The sequence below is a fragment of the Haliotis rufescens genome, unplaced genomic scaffold (assembly GCF_023055435.1).
Source record: "Haliotis rufescens isolate VD_foot unplaced genomic scaffold, xgHalRufe1.0.p SCAF_6, whole genome shotgun sequence".
NCBI lineage: Eukaryota > Metazoa > Mollusca > Gastropoda > Lepetellida > Haliotidae > Haliotis > Haliotis rufescens.
The window spans coordinates 31,005,334-31,025,175 of NW_025964334.1; the positions used below are offsets into that span (position 1 = coordinate 31,005,334).

Genomic DNA, 19,842 nt, shown 5'->3' on the forward strand with positions numbered 1-19,842 from the left:
GGGATCGGGGCGAACCGGGATGTGAACCCACGCTCATAGGTTTCTGGTATGCTAAGGGGTCGCAACTCTGCGCAGCTACTTGCCCGACTGGGCCACCCGTACCTCCCAAGGCTTTAGATGACCACACCATGACACCGGATGCATGTGGGGGCGTGGTTGTAATTAGCATTGTTGGGTGTCATTCTACATGCAAATGTGCAGACAAGCTGTCAGTGGCTAAGGGTTAGATGGCCACACCATGACACCGGATGCATGTGGGGGCGTGGTTGTAATTAGCATTGTTGGGTGTCTTTCTACATGCAAATGTGCAGACAAGCTGTCAGTGGCTAAGGATTAGATGACCACACCATGACACCGGATGCATGTGGGGGCGTGGTTGTAATTAGCATTGTTGGGTGTCTTTCTACATGCAAATGTGCAGACAAGCTGTCAGTGGCTAAGGATTAGATGACCACACCATGACACCGGATGCATGTGGAGGCGTGGTTGTAATTAGCATTGTTGGTTGTCATTCTACATGACAATGTGGAGACAAGCTGTCAGTGGCTAAGGGTTAGATGACCACACCATGACACCGGATGCATGTGGGGGCGTGGTTGTAATTAGCATTGTTGGGTGTCTTTCTACATGCAAATGTGCAGACAAGCTGTCAGTGGCTAAGGGTTAGATGACCACACCATGACACCGGATGCATGTGGGGGCGTGGTTGTAATTAGCATTGTTGGGTGTCTTTCTACATGCAAATGTGCAGACAAGCTGTCAGTGGCTAAGGATTAGATGACCACACCATGACACCGGATGCATGTGGGGGCGTGGTTGTAATTAGCATTGTTGGGTGTCTTTCTACATGCAAATGTGCAGACAAGCTGTCAGTGGCTAAGGGTTAGATGACCACACCATGACACCGGATGCATGTGGGGGGCATGGTTGTAATAAGCATTGTTGGGTGTCATTCTACATGCAAATGTGCAGACAAGCTGTCAGTGGCTAAGGGTTACAGTTTGTTTGACAGGCGAGCTATCATACATGACAAGGGTCATCAACCAGCATGTCAATGTGCCACCCCACTACAATAAATGAATACACCAGCCACGTAACCGCCATGTTTCTTGTCACGTGACAGACGCCACCTTCAGGATGACTTTGACTTGTTGAAGTCTGCGCAACAGCTGCATATGTAGGGACCTAATAAATCTCAGACAAACGACATGCTGTGACTATTCAAGCATGTGCCTCTATATATACCTATATATTCCGTATCTTCACATAAATGATTGCTCGCCGGGGTAACGTGGCGCTGGAAAAAGTATCATATTACTGGCTTTACATTTTAACATAAGTACCGCTCTGAGTGAATTTGACAAAATGTCGAATCGAACTTAAGAAATCTCTTTTCATGTTCACTTTTAGAAACTATTGAAAACTATGAAAATGAATACGTTTATTGTTGCGGTGAATCAGTACAAAGGTACGCTCCCTCAGGTAAATAGGTCAAAATACATGTATACACTCTTAAAATAAAGAACCGCACAGGTAGTATGTAGTTCATTGTACCTGACTACACAAAAATCCGGGATAATGTTGGTGGCCTGATATTCGACAAACGGTGCGTCAAAATGCAGCCATTGTCGATTTGCAAATTCTTCAACGGCATTATTTTCATACTTGTTCAAGGAGATGCAGAGCCGTGATTGCTGACTGGGGCGGTCACACGAGATACTGAGTTCAGCGCTATCTTGCGGCCTTATGTGACATGACAATGAACAGTTTTCAATGCCTTTTGTACAACTAAAACATGTGATTATTGAGCTTCAACATTTCATATTTGTATCAATGATATTAAAGTAAATATATCGACTTTATTAGGTACAATATGTTTACTGAAAATCTACCTGTGCGGGTGAAGAGTGTATACAAATTGAGTGAGTTGTGAACAATACTTCAGTTGTATCAGGGCGTGTCAGCTTGATGTGAGAGGACAACCCAAAGTGATGCCGCCCTTGGACGTTTACCGCTTTGGTGAAACTCAAGAGCAGGGGAATCAAATGGGTATGGTGTTGACAAACTTAGATGATCTGGGGTAGAATTGGTCTTCAGCAACCCATGCTTGCTTTTAAAGGCGACTATGCTTGTCGTAAGCAGCGACTGACAGGATCGGGTTATTGGCTCTTTTGATTTGCCGTGATCGATATTTCACAATAGAAGCAGCTGTGATACGTTATTTCTCAACTGTTCTATTGTTGTGAAGTTTGCCAATAAATTAAACGTCTTCTGTGAAATGTCTTTTATTTTTCGTGAACTGTTATTATTCGTTATCAGTTTCATATCGAAACTGGAAAATGTGGTAAATTTGGGAAACCATCAAGAAACGCCCGATCTGACAAGTTGTCACCAAGTACTATAGGAATATGAGGTGCAGCCCTAGTTTATACATGCAAAAACATAACCTTAAAAATGATATGCTTTACGTCACAATCACATTTATAAGTAAGAATGGATCATTTCTTATCTCTATGAAATATGAATTATTTTAGACGATAGTTATGGTGAAACGGATGGAAACACTACCTGTGATCTGTGAAAAAGGTGGTCTGAATGACCAGTTATTGGGCATAGGCATTCCCTACCCTCATTTAACAATGGAGTGAAGCGAATTTGCAATGATAGAAACTGATCAACATCAAATGAGTGAGAGAGATGTTACGCCGCTTTTGGCATTATCATCAAATAGTTCGCCGTTTGAGAATCTAACCCGCGGGTGTTCGGCGTGACGAAGCCTCGCTTTGATCACCTGGCTACACATCACCCCTACAGTATGTGAATGGGAGATTAATAGACCATGAGTACATAAGATGTATGGAGAGCGTTTTAAAAACATTAATTAAATACATGTATGTAAACATGTCATTGTACATCTGAAGTGTTAGCATTTAATAATAACAGTGATCAAGTGCTTACTAATGTATATTTCTGGTCTAACGTCCGCTCATCCGAAATATGAACTACAAATGCCCTGCTACCCATCATGACCCTTGTTAGGATGAAAGAGGGGGTATTGTTTAACTCTTCTGTCCTAATTATTCAAGCGATGTCGAGAGGCCTGTAACTGATCGAGTCTGAGCAGGACAAATAGTGGGTAGTAACATGAACACCATCGTAACCACCCGGTCCGATTTAGGCAGCTCTTACGGCAAGCTTGCGGTACTGAGGACGGATGTTTACCCGGTGGACCTATTTTGACCCGGATAGGACCGTCTCGGGTTTCTAGTGAGTGAGTGAGTTGGGTTTAACGCCGCTTTTAAAAGTATTTAAGTTCTATCACGGCGAGGAAAGCCCGAAGTGATGCAGGTCTCAGACGTTTACTACTTCGGTGAAACCCACTAGCACGGGTATGGTGCTGACAAGAGTTTCTAGTGGATAGAGCGTCTTCACGTAGAGCGAGGGTCGGTGGTTCGATACCCGGCCGCGTCATACCAATAGACGTTAACACATGTTACTTGTTGTTACCCTTCCTGGCGCTCGGCATGAAGGGGCTAAAACAGTGGCTGGTCGGTACGAAGTCAGTATAATGTGTCTGAGTGTGGTATTCATGTTACACTGCGGCATGGTGTATCAGTGTGCTAGCATTATAAGACCGGCATCAGTCCAGAATTGTACAAGCAACCACAAACACACACATGCATGCATGACGCAACATATACGAACAATTATCTTGAACGAGACCCCACCTACCCCTTTTCACCTCACCTCACAATGGGGGTTAATTCTACTAAATCACAATACCGGTATATAATTATTAAATTCGATTAAGACACATCAATTACAAACACAAGTAACATCTCGGTCGTTTTTAATCGGCGTTATTTACGACCAACACAAGGTAGCAATGTTTAGAATATGGTCAGTACGAAGAAGGTAGCTTGGATATCAAGGAAGCCATTGATTGTATTTATCGTGCATCCAATCGGGGTCGTTTTCAAGCAGGTAACCAATCCTTACATGTCAAACTGTATTCTTAATTGAGAATTTGTGACTCATTGATGATCCAAATGTCATAGTTCGTCAAATGTGGACATATAAACATGTCCGTGTGATAGAGATGGGCGTTCGTTATTCCGAAAAATGAAAAAAGTAAGTTGCTGGTATTTGTATCCCCAAATGTCATTGCCCTGACATTGAAGATTCACGACTGACAACGGTCCAGAAAATATGGTTTAATTTCCAATTCGTGTCATATGACTTTAGTGAGTGAGTATGGTTTTACGCCGCTTTTAGGAATATTCCAGCAATATCACGTCGGGGGACACCATAAATGGGCTTCACACATTGTACCCATGTCAGGAATCGAACCCGGATCTTCGGCGTGACGAGCGAACACTTTAACCACTAGGCTACCCGACCGCCCCATATGACTTTAGTTTAAACCATTAAACTCGATGACTTATGTTGTAATGTCCCGCTATGTTGTCAACGATCAAGATAACAGCATACATATCGAACTCCAGAATGACTCACACAATGCCAACAGCTGCGCACCCATAAACGTCGCATGGTTCCCGTGTTACCCTGTGGAAACTCTCGTTATTCCCGCCATGTGCAAGGTGCGGTATTATCACCAACTGTTAATGTTGTTAACAGATGAATGTGCAAACATAATATAATACCATCCTAACTCTTTAAAATGCCTGGTTTGAAATTAAGTACAAGGGATTGAAATAGTCAGATAAGCTTTCATGATTCACTTTTGAAGGAGTGATCTCATAGATGACATATGGGAGGTGAGGTGAGCTGAAATGGGGTTTAACGTCGCGTTCATGATTTTGCACATATATAGCGACGTGGATGAGATATTGGACACCGCCATGGAGTAAAATTACCTAAGAACATTTCAGGGTACTTATAACGCCTTTAGGGTAATCAAATATTCATCTGTCATATAGAAGGAGTAGAGTGCAAGCGAAATGAAAGAAAAAATGAATTAAAACTACTTCAACGAAATACTGTTTTACAAAAAGGACACCGGGTGTTCGTGAAACGGATCAGCGTTTCAGTCCTACAGGGAGCACCCGTCATAGCTGAAGGTCAGGTCGGGGTGACCCAGTGGTCACGATTCAGTGGTCCTCGATAACAGTTATTCCAGAATGTTATTCTATCTCAAGTAATTTTGGGGATGACAATTTTTTTATGCTACATGGTGATTTACTTGCATAACAAAGTGAAAAGTTCTTTCGTTTGCGTATTTTTAAGGAATTTGAAGTGTTATACCCTTTAAAGCGTCTGAGGCGGATCAAGGTTTCGAAAAAGTGAGATGGTGGTGGTGTTGGTTGTTGTTGTTGTTGTTGTTGTGTGTGTGTGTGTGTGTGTGTGTGTGTGTGTGTGTGTGTGTGTGTGTGTGATAAACACTGTTACAATTAGCAACATGTTTAAAGATCATTCACCTTTTAAAAGCGAATCAATAGAATACCACAAACACAGAAACCTTATGGGTGGAATTCGGAATGCTTAAAATGTAGACTATTTTAAAATCTAAAATGACACAATGGCCTTGTGTGGTAACCATACCCCTGTTCAAAGCCCCTGGCGTTGCGAACATTGTTCTGGTCGTTGTTGAGGCGTCATGTCAACTATTAGACACTTACATCGGTTATTACAAGGCTTCTTCAGAAAGATGCTTGTTTGAACATTACGTCAAAACATATATATTTTACCGGGGAAAAAAAGGAAACCAAACGTAAAGTGAGTCATGTGTTTGACATCAAATGCATTAAAAAAATTACCAGAGTTAATATTATCGTAGTTACGTCAATACAAATTATTTATTTTGAGCGTGTCAGTTGTGAAGAAAGCTTGAAGTCATGCAGACCTTAGGTCGCGTTTTCAACTTTGGCGATTCCATGAGCACAGAGATGATGCTGATAAACACAGAAACGTGATCAGACGAAGTCACGATCATAGGTGTCTGGCACTTCAAAGGGACGCAACTCTGTAAGCTATTTGCGGCGTCTTACACGACGTGACCACCTGTGCCGCCTAATCGTTTCGTGTCATAAATCAGATATCCACCACACCAATCCAAAAATGAATGAATGAATGAATGAATGCCCTTGAAATATAGCCTCAGTTTCAAACAAGACACTAGATTAAAAACGGACTGAAAAACTGTGCAGTTTAATCCTTCTCTATTGGTTAAATTATGTACGATTAAACGAGTCTCTTACATTATCTTCATGGCTTCAAATCTCTGTTCGTCGAAGCATCACTGATAATGGAGGAATTTCAAATTCAAATAAAGGTTCAACCTACTCTCACTTCAAATCCAAAATTATTTTAGAAAACCATCTGAAAATTTTCCATTTAGTTTGGCAATAAATTACTATGTTTTCAAATATCTTGCCTCAACCTGCATGCCTATTTCAAATGGGTTGATTGAGTAAAAACCAATATAGGACAGGGTATGTGTAAATTATGTAACATGGATGAAAATCGGAGGTGAATTTTATTAATTGTTTAGAAGTAAATATTTCACAGACGAAAGAAAATTATAAATGTCAGAAGACTATTTAGGACCAAAACAATTAAATTTTTTTATCACTATTTATTTGTATCAAATTGTCAGACATTTCAAAACTTTGTAAATTGTGAATTTACTTATAAAATATGTAAAATCTTCCGATTAATATTGTTTCCGACATCACACATTGTAAATATTGTCATTTGTACCTAATATGCTCAAGATTTCGGTCTGAGAGAAATAAATATTTATTGTCTTCTTTAATAACACGTAGAAGGTAGTATAAGGTGGTACTTTCTGAAACCAGCGAATCTAATCAATGAACGTGTTTTCGTTATAAGGAAGACTGATTAGATCTACACCCGGAGTCGACAATCAGTTATGTATATGCCCTAAAACCATGCTGTACCTTAGCGGTTAGTCCTGCACCATGACTGTCGAAAATATTTATTATATGAAAATAATAATCTAGAAACGCATACAAAAGCAAGTTTAGCAAGCTCAAGCTAGCTCTATTCCACATGAAATCGGCATAGGGATTTTTTTTATTTAGAGTCACGAAGGATACTGTGTAATATAAGATTTCATAGACAAAATGTTAGTCTACTTAGCGGTCATTGCTTGTCATGTGATACATGACCCATCATCGTGAATGAGACGTCGCCGCTTGAAATGGGCATAGTTGATGATTCAACAGTGACAGGTATTTTAATCAATGTCTTGATTGACGTGGAATTTGACATACTTGATTAACGACATAATAACGAATGGTGATGTATCTTGCATTGACGTGTTGATGAATTGATATACGTCAAATTCAGTATAAATCTGAAGTGCCAAATGACCAATTTATTGAACAAACCGAATCCAAAATGGAATACAAATTATTTTGGTCCGTCATTTCATGAGAGACTGAAGTTGTGTATTTTATGTTTGTATTCTATTAAAAAAGACACACAATGACTGTTTATGATTTTTTCTAAAGTACAGACTGTCTACACTACGTAGTTAGGTGCGAGGAAACTAAATCATACGTCTATTCTTTGAAAGCACTACTGACAATTCCATGTATATAAACATGGCGTATTTCCTCTAAACGCATACGGTTATTTTTCACTTTTTAATGACCTGACACCCCCCCCCCCCCCACCCCCACCCCCACCCCCACCCCCACCCCCCCTATCACCGATCCGCCTGTGTGTGATAATATATTTCAGCATATTAATATATAATATATATTATATTACTATATACTATATAGTACTAAATATTTCAAGGCTTTGCGTATTTGTCCATGCTGTATGTGTCATCGAAAAAGACCCTTTATCCATCATGTTAAATATCTGTCCCATTTTAAATGCCTCTCGCACTATATACTTTGCCAGCCATGAACGATAAGCCTGCCAGAATATTAGTAGATATAATAACTGTCACCATATTTTTGTGTGTGTTTGTGTGTGTTTAACCCAAAGGCAAAGGTGACTATAATCATGATGTTTGTAATCATATGGCGATTACCCTACAAGTTCACACCGACAATACGTGACACTTTCGCGTCGAATATAATCGTATTTGCTTTTTATTAAGCGGAAGTAGGAACATATTTTCTTTTGTAAAGTTTAAAAAACACACCAAAATACAAAAATATTACAACACACACACACCCAAATATATATATTGCACAGATGTTCGAAAGGGTAAAAAGGGAGTGTTTACCTTATTTACCTTTTTTTCAAAATATAAATAGAATATCAAGCTATAAATTATATAACGTAATTTCCTATTGTATCCAATCATACATCATCTATATTTGTCTTAATTATATATCCGTCACTCCGGGGCCTCTCCATGAGAAATATTAGGAGAAGAATTGGGTCACGTGTTTAGCCCCAGGCGTTCAGGGACGCTCTGCATTCTCATGGCTTGGTCGACTAAATGAATAATTACACATGTCATATACGCTGACCTTTTCAATCAATCACCTTTACCTAGAGTACCGGTTAATTCACTTTCGCGGCTTACGGCACGCACACGGGCAGGATAGAACAATATCAAACTAACAAAGACATGGGCTTATTGGTAGTCATCAACTCATACATAAAGACTGCAAGATCTAAAATAACACGTGGCCTAAATACGACAAATTGGAAATTTCTTTCGGCACACGTCAGCAGTACACAGTGGATAAAACGTATCTCGCAAAAGAAAGAAAGACAAAAACATTATTTGAGTAAGCATTGAAGAGTGGCCTTTGTTTTTCTACGTCAAGCCAACACCCATACGCAGTTTATGAAATTACTGCTGGATGGTTTTAGCTTTTAATATATGTATGTTATGACTTCACTGTGACAGGTCGTTGTAACAGTCAATGTGATATTATCGGGACAGGTGACATGAACGCATTCATCGAAGCATCGTGTTGTATACATTAATTATGTATATGTATCTAAATATTTCAGACTAAGTATATATAATTAAATTTGTTTTTATCATACTCTCCATTGATTGGCTACTGACTTTGTAGGCATATCAAGTAATGTGCTTAAATTAAACAATCACCTGATTCATGTCACGTCACAGTATGTATTCCTACACCCGGAATGTTTATCAATCTCGTCATTTTTGTCTGCTTTGATATATACAACTGTTTCTGGTTAAACTATTGTAGATAAAAAATGTTTTCGCTGACGAATTTAATCATAAGGATTGACTGTGTTTTATTTTCGGTTCATTGAGGTATGAATCGAAAAACCGATGTTCATACTTTTGTAAGAATCCGCTATGCGGATTTATATAGTTTGCACATCGGTTTTCCGATTCATACCTCAATGAACTGAAAAACAAACACAGTCAATCCTTATATAACTTGATCGTGTTTAATATAAAATGTGTTTATTATAAGCATCCGTTTTCCTTCCTTGTAACGTTGGACACAAATGTTTCTTTTTCAAAATAAAACTTAGTCGTCCTTTCCGTTTGTATACAGAGAATTACGAGACCTTTCTGGGTACATTACCTGTAAGCCATTATTTAAAGGACTAAAACGATTCGTCGCTCGCATCCTCATTTAAGGGGACGTGAACCGAATTCGGTGTCGTCTTACTTTCTTATAATGTTTTTATCCATTTCCTGGGCCACTTAGCGAAGAAATCAAACGTCCGTCAACATGGCCGTTGTTATACGCATACACACCGCAAACGCGCATGCATATATGCGTACATCGAAGTTTTCATTCAAATTGAAGCACACCATTGTTAACATGGTCACCGCTGAAATCCATGTAACCATGACAACCAGGTCGAATATTCCAAAGTAATATTAACTGTCTGTATGACATCGTGGAAAGAATTCAGTTCATGTGCCTAACAGCCGGATTCGGTTAATTTACTGATGAAGCTAATTCAGTTGTATGATGCCACGCACGATCCTGTTGCGCTAGTTATCACATGCTCTGGAGGATTCTGTGACTCGGCATAGTTGATGCGAGTTGTGCAGAAGCGATTGTGTGTTTTTCCAGTTTTTCTTCTTTTGATTTATTTTAAAGGTGTTGCATTTAAATTTAAAGTCTCGAAACACTGACTTTTGATCATCCAACGAGAATGCTCTGCTCGTGCTGAGAAGGTTTGAAATATACAATGACCTGTGCGTGTCGCTGACACATGCCTTCCGTGATGTCTTGCACGAGTTGTATTTAGTGCATGTGCTCAAAGGAAAAAGTTGTGTGTAGATATAGAAATGTATTAAAAATTGAAACGTAATCATAATTATGACAATGGCTGTCACAGATTGTCTTCTTACATGTGTATACAACAAACCGATGCCGTTTTCGTGGGCAAGATTACATTTCCCAATAATTTGTAAAAAAGAAAAATATTTTATAGGCAGAATAGTGTAATTAATAACTCCCCCTCTGTCTGTTTCTCCCTCCTTTCTTCTTTCACCTGCCCTCTCCCTCTCTACATCCCTCCGTCACTCCGTGCAGACATCATCGCCTTTGAAGTATTGACGGTAGGCAATATATCTCTCTCTCGCCATTTCTCCCTCCCTCTTTTTCGCCATGTCTCTCCCTCTCTCCCTCTCTCTCTCTCACTCTCTGTATGTTGGCTGCACAGAAATGCTACCACGTGTAGGTACGTCGTGAATGTACAACGTATTTCAAACAGGAACGAACACAATGCAATGCCCAAAACAGCAGACTTATCTTACAGCAGGGCTTGCAGTGGTGTGCCGGTGAATTTACCTTTCAAAGCCCACAGTGAGGTATTTAGACGTGTTTGTTATTTGCAACATGCTTGTAACATTTCCGTTCGTCTTAACGGTGACAGCGCGTGACGTTTAAAAGGATGTTTAGATTTTCCAAAAACGCGTGACGGAACAAGTACGCACAAACCTAGCATTAAAAACGGAAGCTCAAAACAGTTTTTACAACTATGTTATAGTGACATTATTTACATATCCAGAAACATTAATGTTGTCGCTTATCTAATGCATTCACCCAAACGACGTGATTGATAAAATCGGATTATATTACGGATGTTGTTTAAAATGTCAAAGATGTTTTTTGCCCCTCAAGTCTTGTACATTTACTGGCGAATTCAAATAAATATGTTTTGGGGGTGGGTTGGGTGTTAGGGGGTGGGCACACCTTCCACCACTACACACCACGCCCTCAATCCCGTTCCGTTTTCCGGGATTTACCTCTGACTCATTATCGCACACCAGTCTCAAATGTTCATACAATTTCTGATATCATTTTTATCAATACCTCGACTTCAGTGGCTAATAAACAGTACATACTTAAACTCAAGGTTGTCCGTCCACATTCACTATCATAAGAGTCATTCAAGGCTAAAATAACTGTCAAACTAGTAATTACCCTAAAAATCAGGCAAATCACAAATAAGGTTAGGACGAGACAATACAGTTTTACCTGAAATGGCTTATCGATTAACAGATAACGTTTCGGATTATGAAATAAATCTTACCTGAGTATCTAACGCCACACACACATAAACACAATAACAGCAAAGTCCATCTCGACACAGGGAATGTTTTGTTATCCATTTCAAATACGCTGAGGTAAAAATTCAATGATCAATCGTGTCCATCAGTTGAACCAATGTTCACTGCGCAGCACACCTGGTCACGTGACGCCGCCAGATCGGGCGACAGTTTGATCCGGATTGCAGCAAACGCGAAAAATGTTGTGTCGACAGCTTGCTTTGTTTACCGGCGATGTTGACGCTCGGTACGTTAGCTTTAAGTTCAGATTGTGTGGTATGTCACAAACGGCTAGGCCTGATAATTTGTTTGAACGACATGATTTGATTTAGGCCGCCATACCCATCGTTACTAGTTAAGGAGGCGCAGATCAATCTTTGGAGAAAGCATCGTCATAAGTTGACGGGTTTGTATACGTAGAGTATACACATCTGTGAAGTATTGGTGATAGGCTGTCTCTATCTCGCCATTTCTCCCTCCCTCTTTTTCGCCCTGTCTCTCCTTCCCTTCGTCCTTCTGTCACTCTCCCTCTTTTTCTCCCTCCCTCTCTCCGCCCCGCCCATCTCTCTCTCTGTGCTCAGAATGTTATCCAGGTAGTAAATACGTCTAACATGTACGGAGTTTCTCAAAATAACTACAATGCAATGCTGTCATAGCGATACACCTCCAAACCTGCAAACACTACTTACAGAAATATCCTTGCAGATGTTTACAGCGAGGCTTGCTGTGAACTTACGTTTAAAAGCCCTGAGTTAACATTTATTTTTAACTTATGTCGTACAATTGACATTTAGGACATATTTTTCACAGACCAGTATGTTTCCCGAATAGTTCTGTTTTATGTCATTATTCTGAAGCAATATATATTTTGGCGTGTTAAAATCAACTTCTCACATAAACATGTTCGACATTAGTTGGCGACATCGCACATGACAACCAGGAAAATAATTATTTTACGAGAGCTTCATTCATTTCATATCTGTCCCGGAAGTGTTTTTTGTTTAATATTGCACTCAACAATATTCCAGCTATATAACGGAGGTCTGTAAATATTCGAGTCTGGGCCAGACAATCCGGTGATCGACATCATGAGCATCGATCCACGCAATTGGGATACGATGACATGCATCAACCAAGTCAGCGATCCCGTTAATCGCCTATTACGACAAGCATAGTCGCCTTTTACGGCAAGCATGGGCTGCTGAAGACCTATTCTACGCCAGATCTTCAGGGTTTTTGTCGCCTTGATAATAAAATGAAATTACGCAGAGACAGAGATCTGCGCTAGATTCCATACACAAGAGTATGCTCAAGTAAATAGTATAATCTGAGGCGACTTAACTTGTCGTAAAAGACGACTAACGGGATCGGGTGGTCAGGCTCGCTGACTTGGTTGATGCTGACCAATTGCGTGGATCGATGTTCATGAGGTCAGTCACTGGATTGTCTGGTCCAGACTCTATTATTTACAGACCGCTGTCGTATAGCTGGAATGTTGGAGTGAGGTGTTAAACAAACAACAAATACAAGCAAATACTTCTTCATAAGGCTTTTCTTTGCCTCCATGAAACTCGAGGCATGGGGACCGCCTCCGTGGTCTAGTGGATAGAGCGGAAGGTTGGGGGTTCGTTCCCCGGCCGCGTCATACCAGAAAACGTTAAAAGATTGTACTTGTTGTTAACCTGTCTAGCGCTAGACATTAAGGGGCTAAAACAAGGACTGGTCGACTCGGATATAAGATTCTCCTAAAAACAATTCGGCACTGTAAGGAGCATGCGGGTTTGGCTAATGTGGTCTGAGGCCTGTATCACTTCACATCAAACTGACACGACGTAATATCACAGAAATACTCATCTGAGTCGTGCTATTCTCACTTGCTCCATGCCCCGTGAAGATTCGGGTGCTTGTAATGGGCGTAACAGGATCGGGCGGTCAGACTCTCTGATACGGTTGATACATGCCCTGGCGTCTAAGTCGCCGCAATTCGCTGTACAAAGTTGCGTCCCTTGAGTACACCAGAAACCTATTGTGTATTGTCGTGGGTTTGATTCCCGGTTCGCCAGATTATGTTTCTAGGTCTATCCGCACCACACCAATGCTCCTGTGTTTCATCAAAGTGGTAAACGTCTGAGACCTGCATCACTTAGGGCTTTATTTCTCCCACATCAAGCTGACACGCCGTGATATAACTGGAATACTGTGCAAAGCGCCGTTAAACCCAACTCACTCATCCCAATGCGTAGATTAATAGTGATGATGTCAATCACTGGATTGTCGGGTAGAGACTCGATTACTTACAGATCGCCTGCATGGAATTTTGCTGAGCGCGGCGTTAAACAACAAACAAACACTCCATTATTACAGGAACCTCCCCCTGAACCAGAATCCCCTGAACGTACCAGCCGCGTCACCTTCCTGTCACACCTGCCCGAGTGAGAATTACCTCCCCTTGGATTGTTTACAGGTGACATCACGACCTCATTCAAAATGGGGACGGAGTGGCTACTTGCGTTACTTTCGGCAATTCTCATCTTCAAAGAAGGTAAATAATACATAATATCATTTGTTTGGATAAATCTGAACGGTTTGCTTCTGTGCGAGTACACACCTGTCAGGTAAGTAAAAGGTATGCGACTGTCTTCCACATTCCGATCGTTACAACATGGCGGACATTTTACAACTCAATCCGGAAATGCTAAGGTGGAATTAAATCTTCACAGTCAGCCGCCAAAATGTGATATTTCATACACTAAACACATTTCCCGCGTACTAATTATTTCAGTTAATATTTTGAGCGCTGTTATATTGTGACAGGCTGTCTTTGACACATTTATGATGATGTCATGTTTGAGAGGACCAAATTGAATTTGAATCATCAGAACTGTAACAGAATGTTTTATGATATTAAAACCATGGTTATATTCTTGAAAAATGATATAAGTAACATATTTGCGTATATTTTGTCATATATCCTTTCCAACCGTGTGTTATCGTGGATGAAAAAACAAAAAACTTTTGTTCATGAACAAGAATATTCATCTTTTCTCGTTTTCATTCATATGGATAAATGTCTTCTGGAGTAGGAATATCATATGCTATTGACAGTATACGTAATGTCGCATTGGATGCATATATATAGTTGCAATAGAAGGAAACCGATTATCGGTTTGGAGTTCAGAAAGGGTCATGGCCAAAATTTCGCAAAGAGATTGGTGATTTAAAAACAACAAACATTCCTTACCAAAAAGCTTCTAAAGTAGCGTCACAGTAGTATCATTGAACTAAGAACTTCAGTGATTACACTTGACATGCTAGAGGTATGTTTTTGTCTGATTATTAATTAAACATCACACCTCTGTGAGCTAATTAATCTGTTCACTTCTGTGCTCACGACAGACGAAACAAAACTACTCAAAATCCACAACCTGTTGACTCCATAACGGATTAAGATTTATTCATGCCATCGAGCATGGTAAAATGAAACAAAAATGTTTTTGTTTTTTTTAACAAGAAATAGTGTAAACAGTGGTAACAATGCAACTTTTAAAATCTTTATGAACTTTCTCATCAGAAACAACCAGGGGAAAGACTTTCGCCCATATCCCCCCCCCCCCCCCCCTCACATTAGTTAATATAAATATTCATGCTTTGCTGCTCAATCCTTTTAATTCTTTATAGTTTTGAGGGGGGATACGGGCAGAAGTCTTACCCAACAAAGCACAGAGAGTTAAAACTTTATGAAGATGTGTAGCACCATAACCATGATAACATGCCTTGGATTTGTTCATCACATGGAATTGAAAAATGTCTATTAATCGTGGAAATGTAAGTTGTCAAACTCAGTCATGGAATCAAAGGTCCACATTCCAGGCTGTACAGAGGAATTCCTGAGTGTACAGTATTGTATGCCATATATTCATGCACAATTTAAGGATGTACATTGTATCATGTTTGTGTCAAGTCTTTGGTTCTTGAACATCACAGATGAGCTTTGTGTTTGTATTGCAGGTGAAGGGTTGATGTGCCACCGCTGTTTCAGTGCCATGGGTGGTTGTGGTGATGAGGTGGTCTGGAGAATGTTCCCATGGAGGGATTGTGGGCCTTCCAACTTCTGTGTCAAAGTCATTGAGAAAGTACCAGGTGAGTTGTGATGGTGGTGATCGGTGAGGGAATCAGAAGGCCATATTGTGTATACAGTCTGGTACTCTGGTATTATGATACCATTGCATGACACCTGCGTATATGCCACAGAGGGGCTTCTGAGACACTTGGCTCTGATAATATGATTGAACAAAATTAACATGGTATAAAAGCTTACATGCTAAAACAAAACTTGACTATGGTTAGTTCACGCTCCTGATGAAGTTGATTGAAATCTCTCAATCAAAACATTCTTTTTTTGCTAACTCAAATTTTAGGATACTTTGGGATTGATCTAGACCTGGTCAGAGCTGGATATTCATCCCAAAGTCTGCAACAATTGTCAGTAAAATTTCCTAAATGGGAATTAAAAAATTCTTATTTCATGTAGATAAAGTTATAACTACTGTGATGGCTTGGTCGAGGTATCTAGTATTCCACTGAAGAAGAGGCTTAATTTTCCATTTTTTTTTTAATGCAATGTTAAAAATAACAATAAATGTTTTTCCCAATTTGTTTGCCAAGGGCACTTAGTTTGGAATCTTAGATAAATCCCTGAGTAATCTAGCAGTCAATTATTAACCTGTTTACACAAAGACTCTGTTTTTACAATGTCTCGACCTTGGCTGGAACTTGGCTCCATAGTTCCCATTCAACATGCTTAACATATGAACACTGTCCCCAGGATTCCAGGCAGTTGATCAGAATAGATCCCCAGCAACCGGTGCTTGTAGTATGAGGTGACTTAATGAATTGGGTGGTCTGGATCAGTTGATAGCGTGTCAGTGTACACTGAACATGCTGAAGGTGTGGATCGTTGCCCATGATATCTATCACTGGTTTGCCTGGTCTAGACTTGATTATTTGCAGGTCGCTGTCATATAGCTGACATATTGCATTAATAACATACATTATTAACATTTCCAACAATTTGTATGGAAAATCATATGGCTGTCTGCTTTTGATTCAATCACCTTTCATCATTTTCAGGACAAGAGCCAAAATATATCCGGGAATGTGAACACGAATTGATGAAGTCAACACGACATAGACTAAGGATGCCAAACTTGCGTCGCCATGGTTACTGTCTCCCAGCACGAAAAAACGACCCTTTCAACCCCCTGGATCTGACTAACAGCCAGATTACATACTGTTTCTGTAATGAGTACAATGGATGTAATGGAGCCTCAGACATCAAACTGAAATATGTCCCAGCTCTTGTCTTCACCTCGCTTGTAACACTGCTATTGTCACGGTTGTTCTAATAATCTTCTACCGTCCCCCAAAACATGGTGCCTACTTTTTATGTGATTTTTTTATATCGAGGATTCACATGTCTATGTTTCCTGAGAAAGAATAACATGAACAAACACACAGTAGTGTAAAGGATGGGGAATGCTGAGGGCCCTGTTTGGAGATATTCAAATGGCTGACGACTAGCCCTTATTTATTTCTTTCTTTCTTGTCCTCTGCTATGATCAAGATCATAACAATGGCTACAGGCTTGATTTTCATGTTTCAAGACTGTGAGCAAATATGTGACCCAAGATTAATTTTTGAAACATGAGTTTTCTTGATCTTATTGTTAATCTTTGAAAAACAGCTTGGGTTAAGACTCATGCTCAAATATTGGAAAAAAATATTTCTGGAAAAAAAATAATATCTACATTCAGCCGTTTTGACATATTTTATCATTACCTAAGCGATTTACAATTGGTCACATGAACACATCTGAATTTCATAATGATTTGTAAAAAAAATCCTCATTTCTTAAAATTATGAATATCCCAAGGACAAAAGAGGTTCCCTTCTAAGTTGTTGTTTCTGCATCATTGATGCTTTTGAACAGCGAACCTGAGCAAAATACCATCATTTTGTTCCATTCTAAATCATATATATGTTAATTGAGCTAATTTCAGTTTGACTCCTATATACGCATTTATCACTTTCTGAAAGGTTATAGTTTGATCCTTTCCTTAAGGACAGTTAATCTGTCAAAGAACCACTATGAACACTTTTACAATATTGAGGTGACAGATCTTGAAAATCCATGAATAGTTTGTTAAATCAGCACATTCCAAACCTACTACAGCAATCCACGAAACCCATTACGATAAAGAGAAAGATTTAAACTTGCCTTGTAAATAACAAGAACATATTTTATGTACTTTTTATACCCACTTTGTATATTTCCATGCTTGTAAATAGACACATTGTACTTCATTGTAATCATCACTCTGAGAATATGTAATATTTCAATGGTTTTTTTCAAGGACTCTTTTACTTATTTTAAGATTTAGAGGTATTATTTGACAAAATCAAATTTGTTGTTGATATATGAATGAATGCTTTCCACATCAGAAGTACCTGTTTCAAAACGCGTAGTTAATAGTATGATGACATTTTCAGTATTTCATAACTTGTCTGTGGATTTTTTTTTTTAAACAAGAACATATTTCTTGTCAAATTGCATTTGACATTATTAATTGTATATGATGCTGCTGTAGTAATAATTGTTTTTGAATTTGTGTACTGAATTTTGATAAGGTCTACAGCCATGGCTATCATACGTTCTACATTTCAGTTTGTTTAGTTTATCTTCTACTTGTTCCTTAGTTGCCAACATAAAAGTGGAATAGCTGTATACATTCAATAGGTTGATGAAGACATTTACTTTTCATACCTTGGTTTAAGGATTTGACTTCAGGCAAAAAGTTGATATTAGTAACACTGACATGGGATTAGTTAATCTCCTCACACTGATATCCCATTCATGGTGCTATCTATAATATGTTACGGAGAGTGTAACGAAGGTGTCTTGCGCTGGGAAGCACCCTTGGGTGTTTGTGTGGGAAGGGAGGTAACTCTTTGAGTTTTGACAAAAAATATTTCTTTTTGACAATACTTCCATTAAATCATTTCAAAATAACATTGTTATAAACAATAATAATCAACCACTATTTCAACACCGTTTCCGCAATTTTTCAAAAGAATCCTTAGACCAATTTTAAGTATTTGAAAAAAAGCATTTGAAACTGTTGTGATGTGACACACAACGCATGAAACTATGAATTAAAGAACCATTAACAAAGTAACCTAAAGTTGGTACTGTAACAATCACTACATTATAAATATGCTTTTTAATTTGTGAAATTGCATGTAAAGTATTTTTAATTTGTTATTTGCTGGGCTTGTACATGCTTGGCTTCATATGAATTTCCTGACTAGTGCCAGTGTTGTGTATAACCATCTTATAAACAGACATATGCTGTAGCTACATAGGATGGACATGATTTTATGATTTGACATTTTACTTCTTGTAAAAAGCATCTCTTTTGTTTGAAATTTGTGAACATAATGCTGAAAGAGGATGTGTACCAGGTGTACAATAATGATTAAAACATTTTTTTGTATCCATGAATCATTGTAAAAAAATCATAGCAATAAATTTTTTAGTAAACAATATATTATTTCTTACGTGTGACTACCCTGTAGGGGCCTGGTTAAAGGGTCCATGGAGGTCTGTTGCTGTACATAAGAAGTGACTAAACTGGCTTAGGTCAGGCTGTCGGTGTCATTGCTCCCCAATATCATGCTCAGTATATCAACGACTGGTTTGTCTGGCCCAAACTTGATCATGTATGGGGTCATTGTGATGTTACCAAAAGCAACGTTACACCCTTCATTCACCCATTTACTTGCGTGTGATACAGACTGCCTCTAGTGGATGGAGTGTCTGCCTGGAGATTGGAAGGTCGGTGGTTCGATCCTGAGGTGTGATAACAAAACACGTTCAAAGATGGTACTTGTTGTTTCCCTGCCTGGTACTTGGATCTAGGATCTAGGATCTTGCACACCCTAGTACATTCCTACAACTTAGATCTAGTGGATAGTGTTTCTGCCTGGAGAGCGAAAGGTCGAAGATTCAAACCTCGGCCATGTCATACCAAAAGATGGAACTTGTTGAGAAGGACTGGCTGGCTTGTAATGGGTTCCAACTGTAGTGTGCTATCTCTGTGGGCTAGCACTTTATAACTGGCATTAGTCTGGATTGGTACTAGCAGCCACACACATACATATGATTGCACATCACTATATAAGTCAAAACACACATTGCTATAAAAAAGTACAATAATCTTGAACACAAAATTAAACCCAATTTCACCTCATTTGCAACAACATAGATTTCC

The 19,842-nt window shown here is 39.2% G+C and overlaps 2 protein-coding genes across 2 annotated transcripts in view; one reads left to right on the top strand and one right to left on the bottom strand.

The window, feature by feature from the left end:
• The window catches only part of LOC124117760, a 28,536-nt gene extending 16,528 nt beyond the window's left edge, over positions 1–12,008 (bottom strand). The window contains exon 1 of the mRNA XM_046479754.2: positions 11,497–12,008. Coding sequence (XP_046335710.1) covers positions 11,497–11,575 — 79 coding nt within the window. The 5' untranslated portion in view covers positions 11,576–12,008. The remainder of the gene's footprint in view (positions 1–11,496) is intronic.
• A 1,897-nt stretch (positions 12,009–13,905) lies between these two features.
• LOC124117758 lies at positions 13,906–19,117 on the top strand. The gene is made up of 3 exons (XM_046479752.2): positions 13,906–14,054; positions 15,521–15,652; positions 16,643–19,117. Exons 1-3 carry the CDS (start codon positions 14,000–14,002, stop codon positions 16,915–16,917), a joined length of 462 nt encoding a protein of 153 aa, XP_046335708.1. The 5' UTR covers positions 13,906–13,999; the 3' UTR covers positions 16,918–19,117.
• The last annotated feature ends 725 nt before the right edge of the window (positions 19,118–19,842 follow it).

What these genes read in the sequence shown, in the direction of transcription:
- LOC124117758 (XM_046479752.2), top strand. Translation starts at nt 14,000, where the DNA reads ATGGGGACGGAGTGGCTACTTGCGTTACTTTCGGCAATTCTCATCTTC. An exon ending in AATTCTCATCTTCAAAGAAG is followed by an intron (nt 14,055 to 15,520) that starts GTAAATAATACA and finishes TTTGTATTGCAG; the next exon opens with GTGAAGGGTTGATGTGCCAC. An exon ending in AGTCATTGAGAAAGTACCAG is followed by an intron (nt 15,653 to 16,642) that starts GTGAGTTGTGAT and finishes CATCATTTTCAG; the next exon opens with GACAAGAGCCAAAATATATC.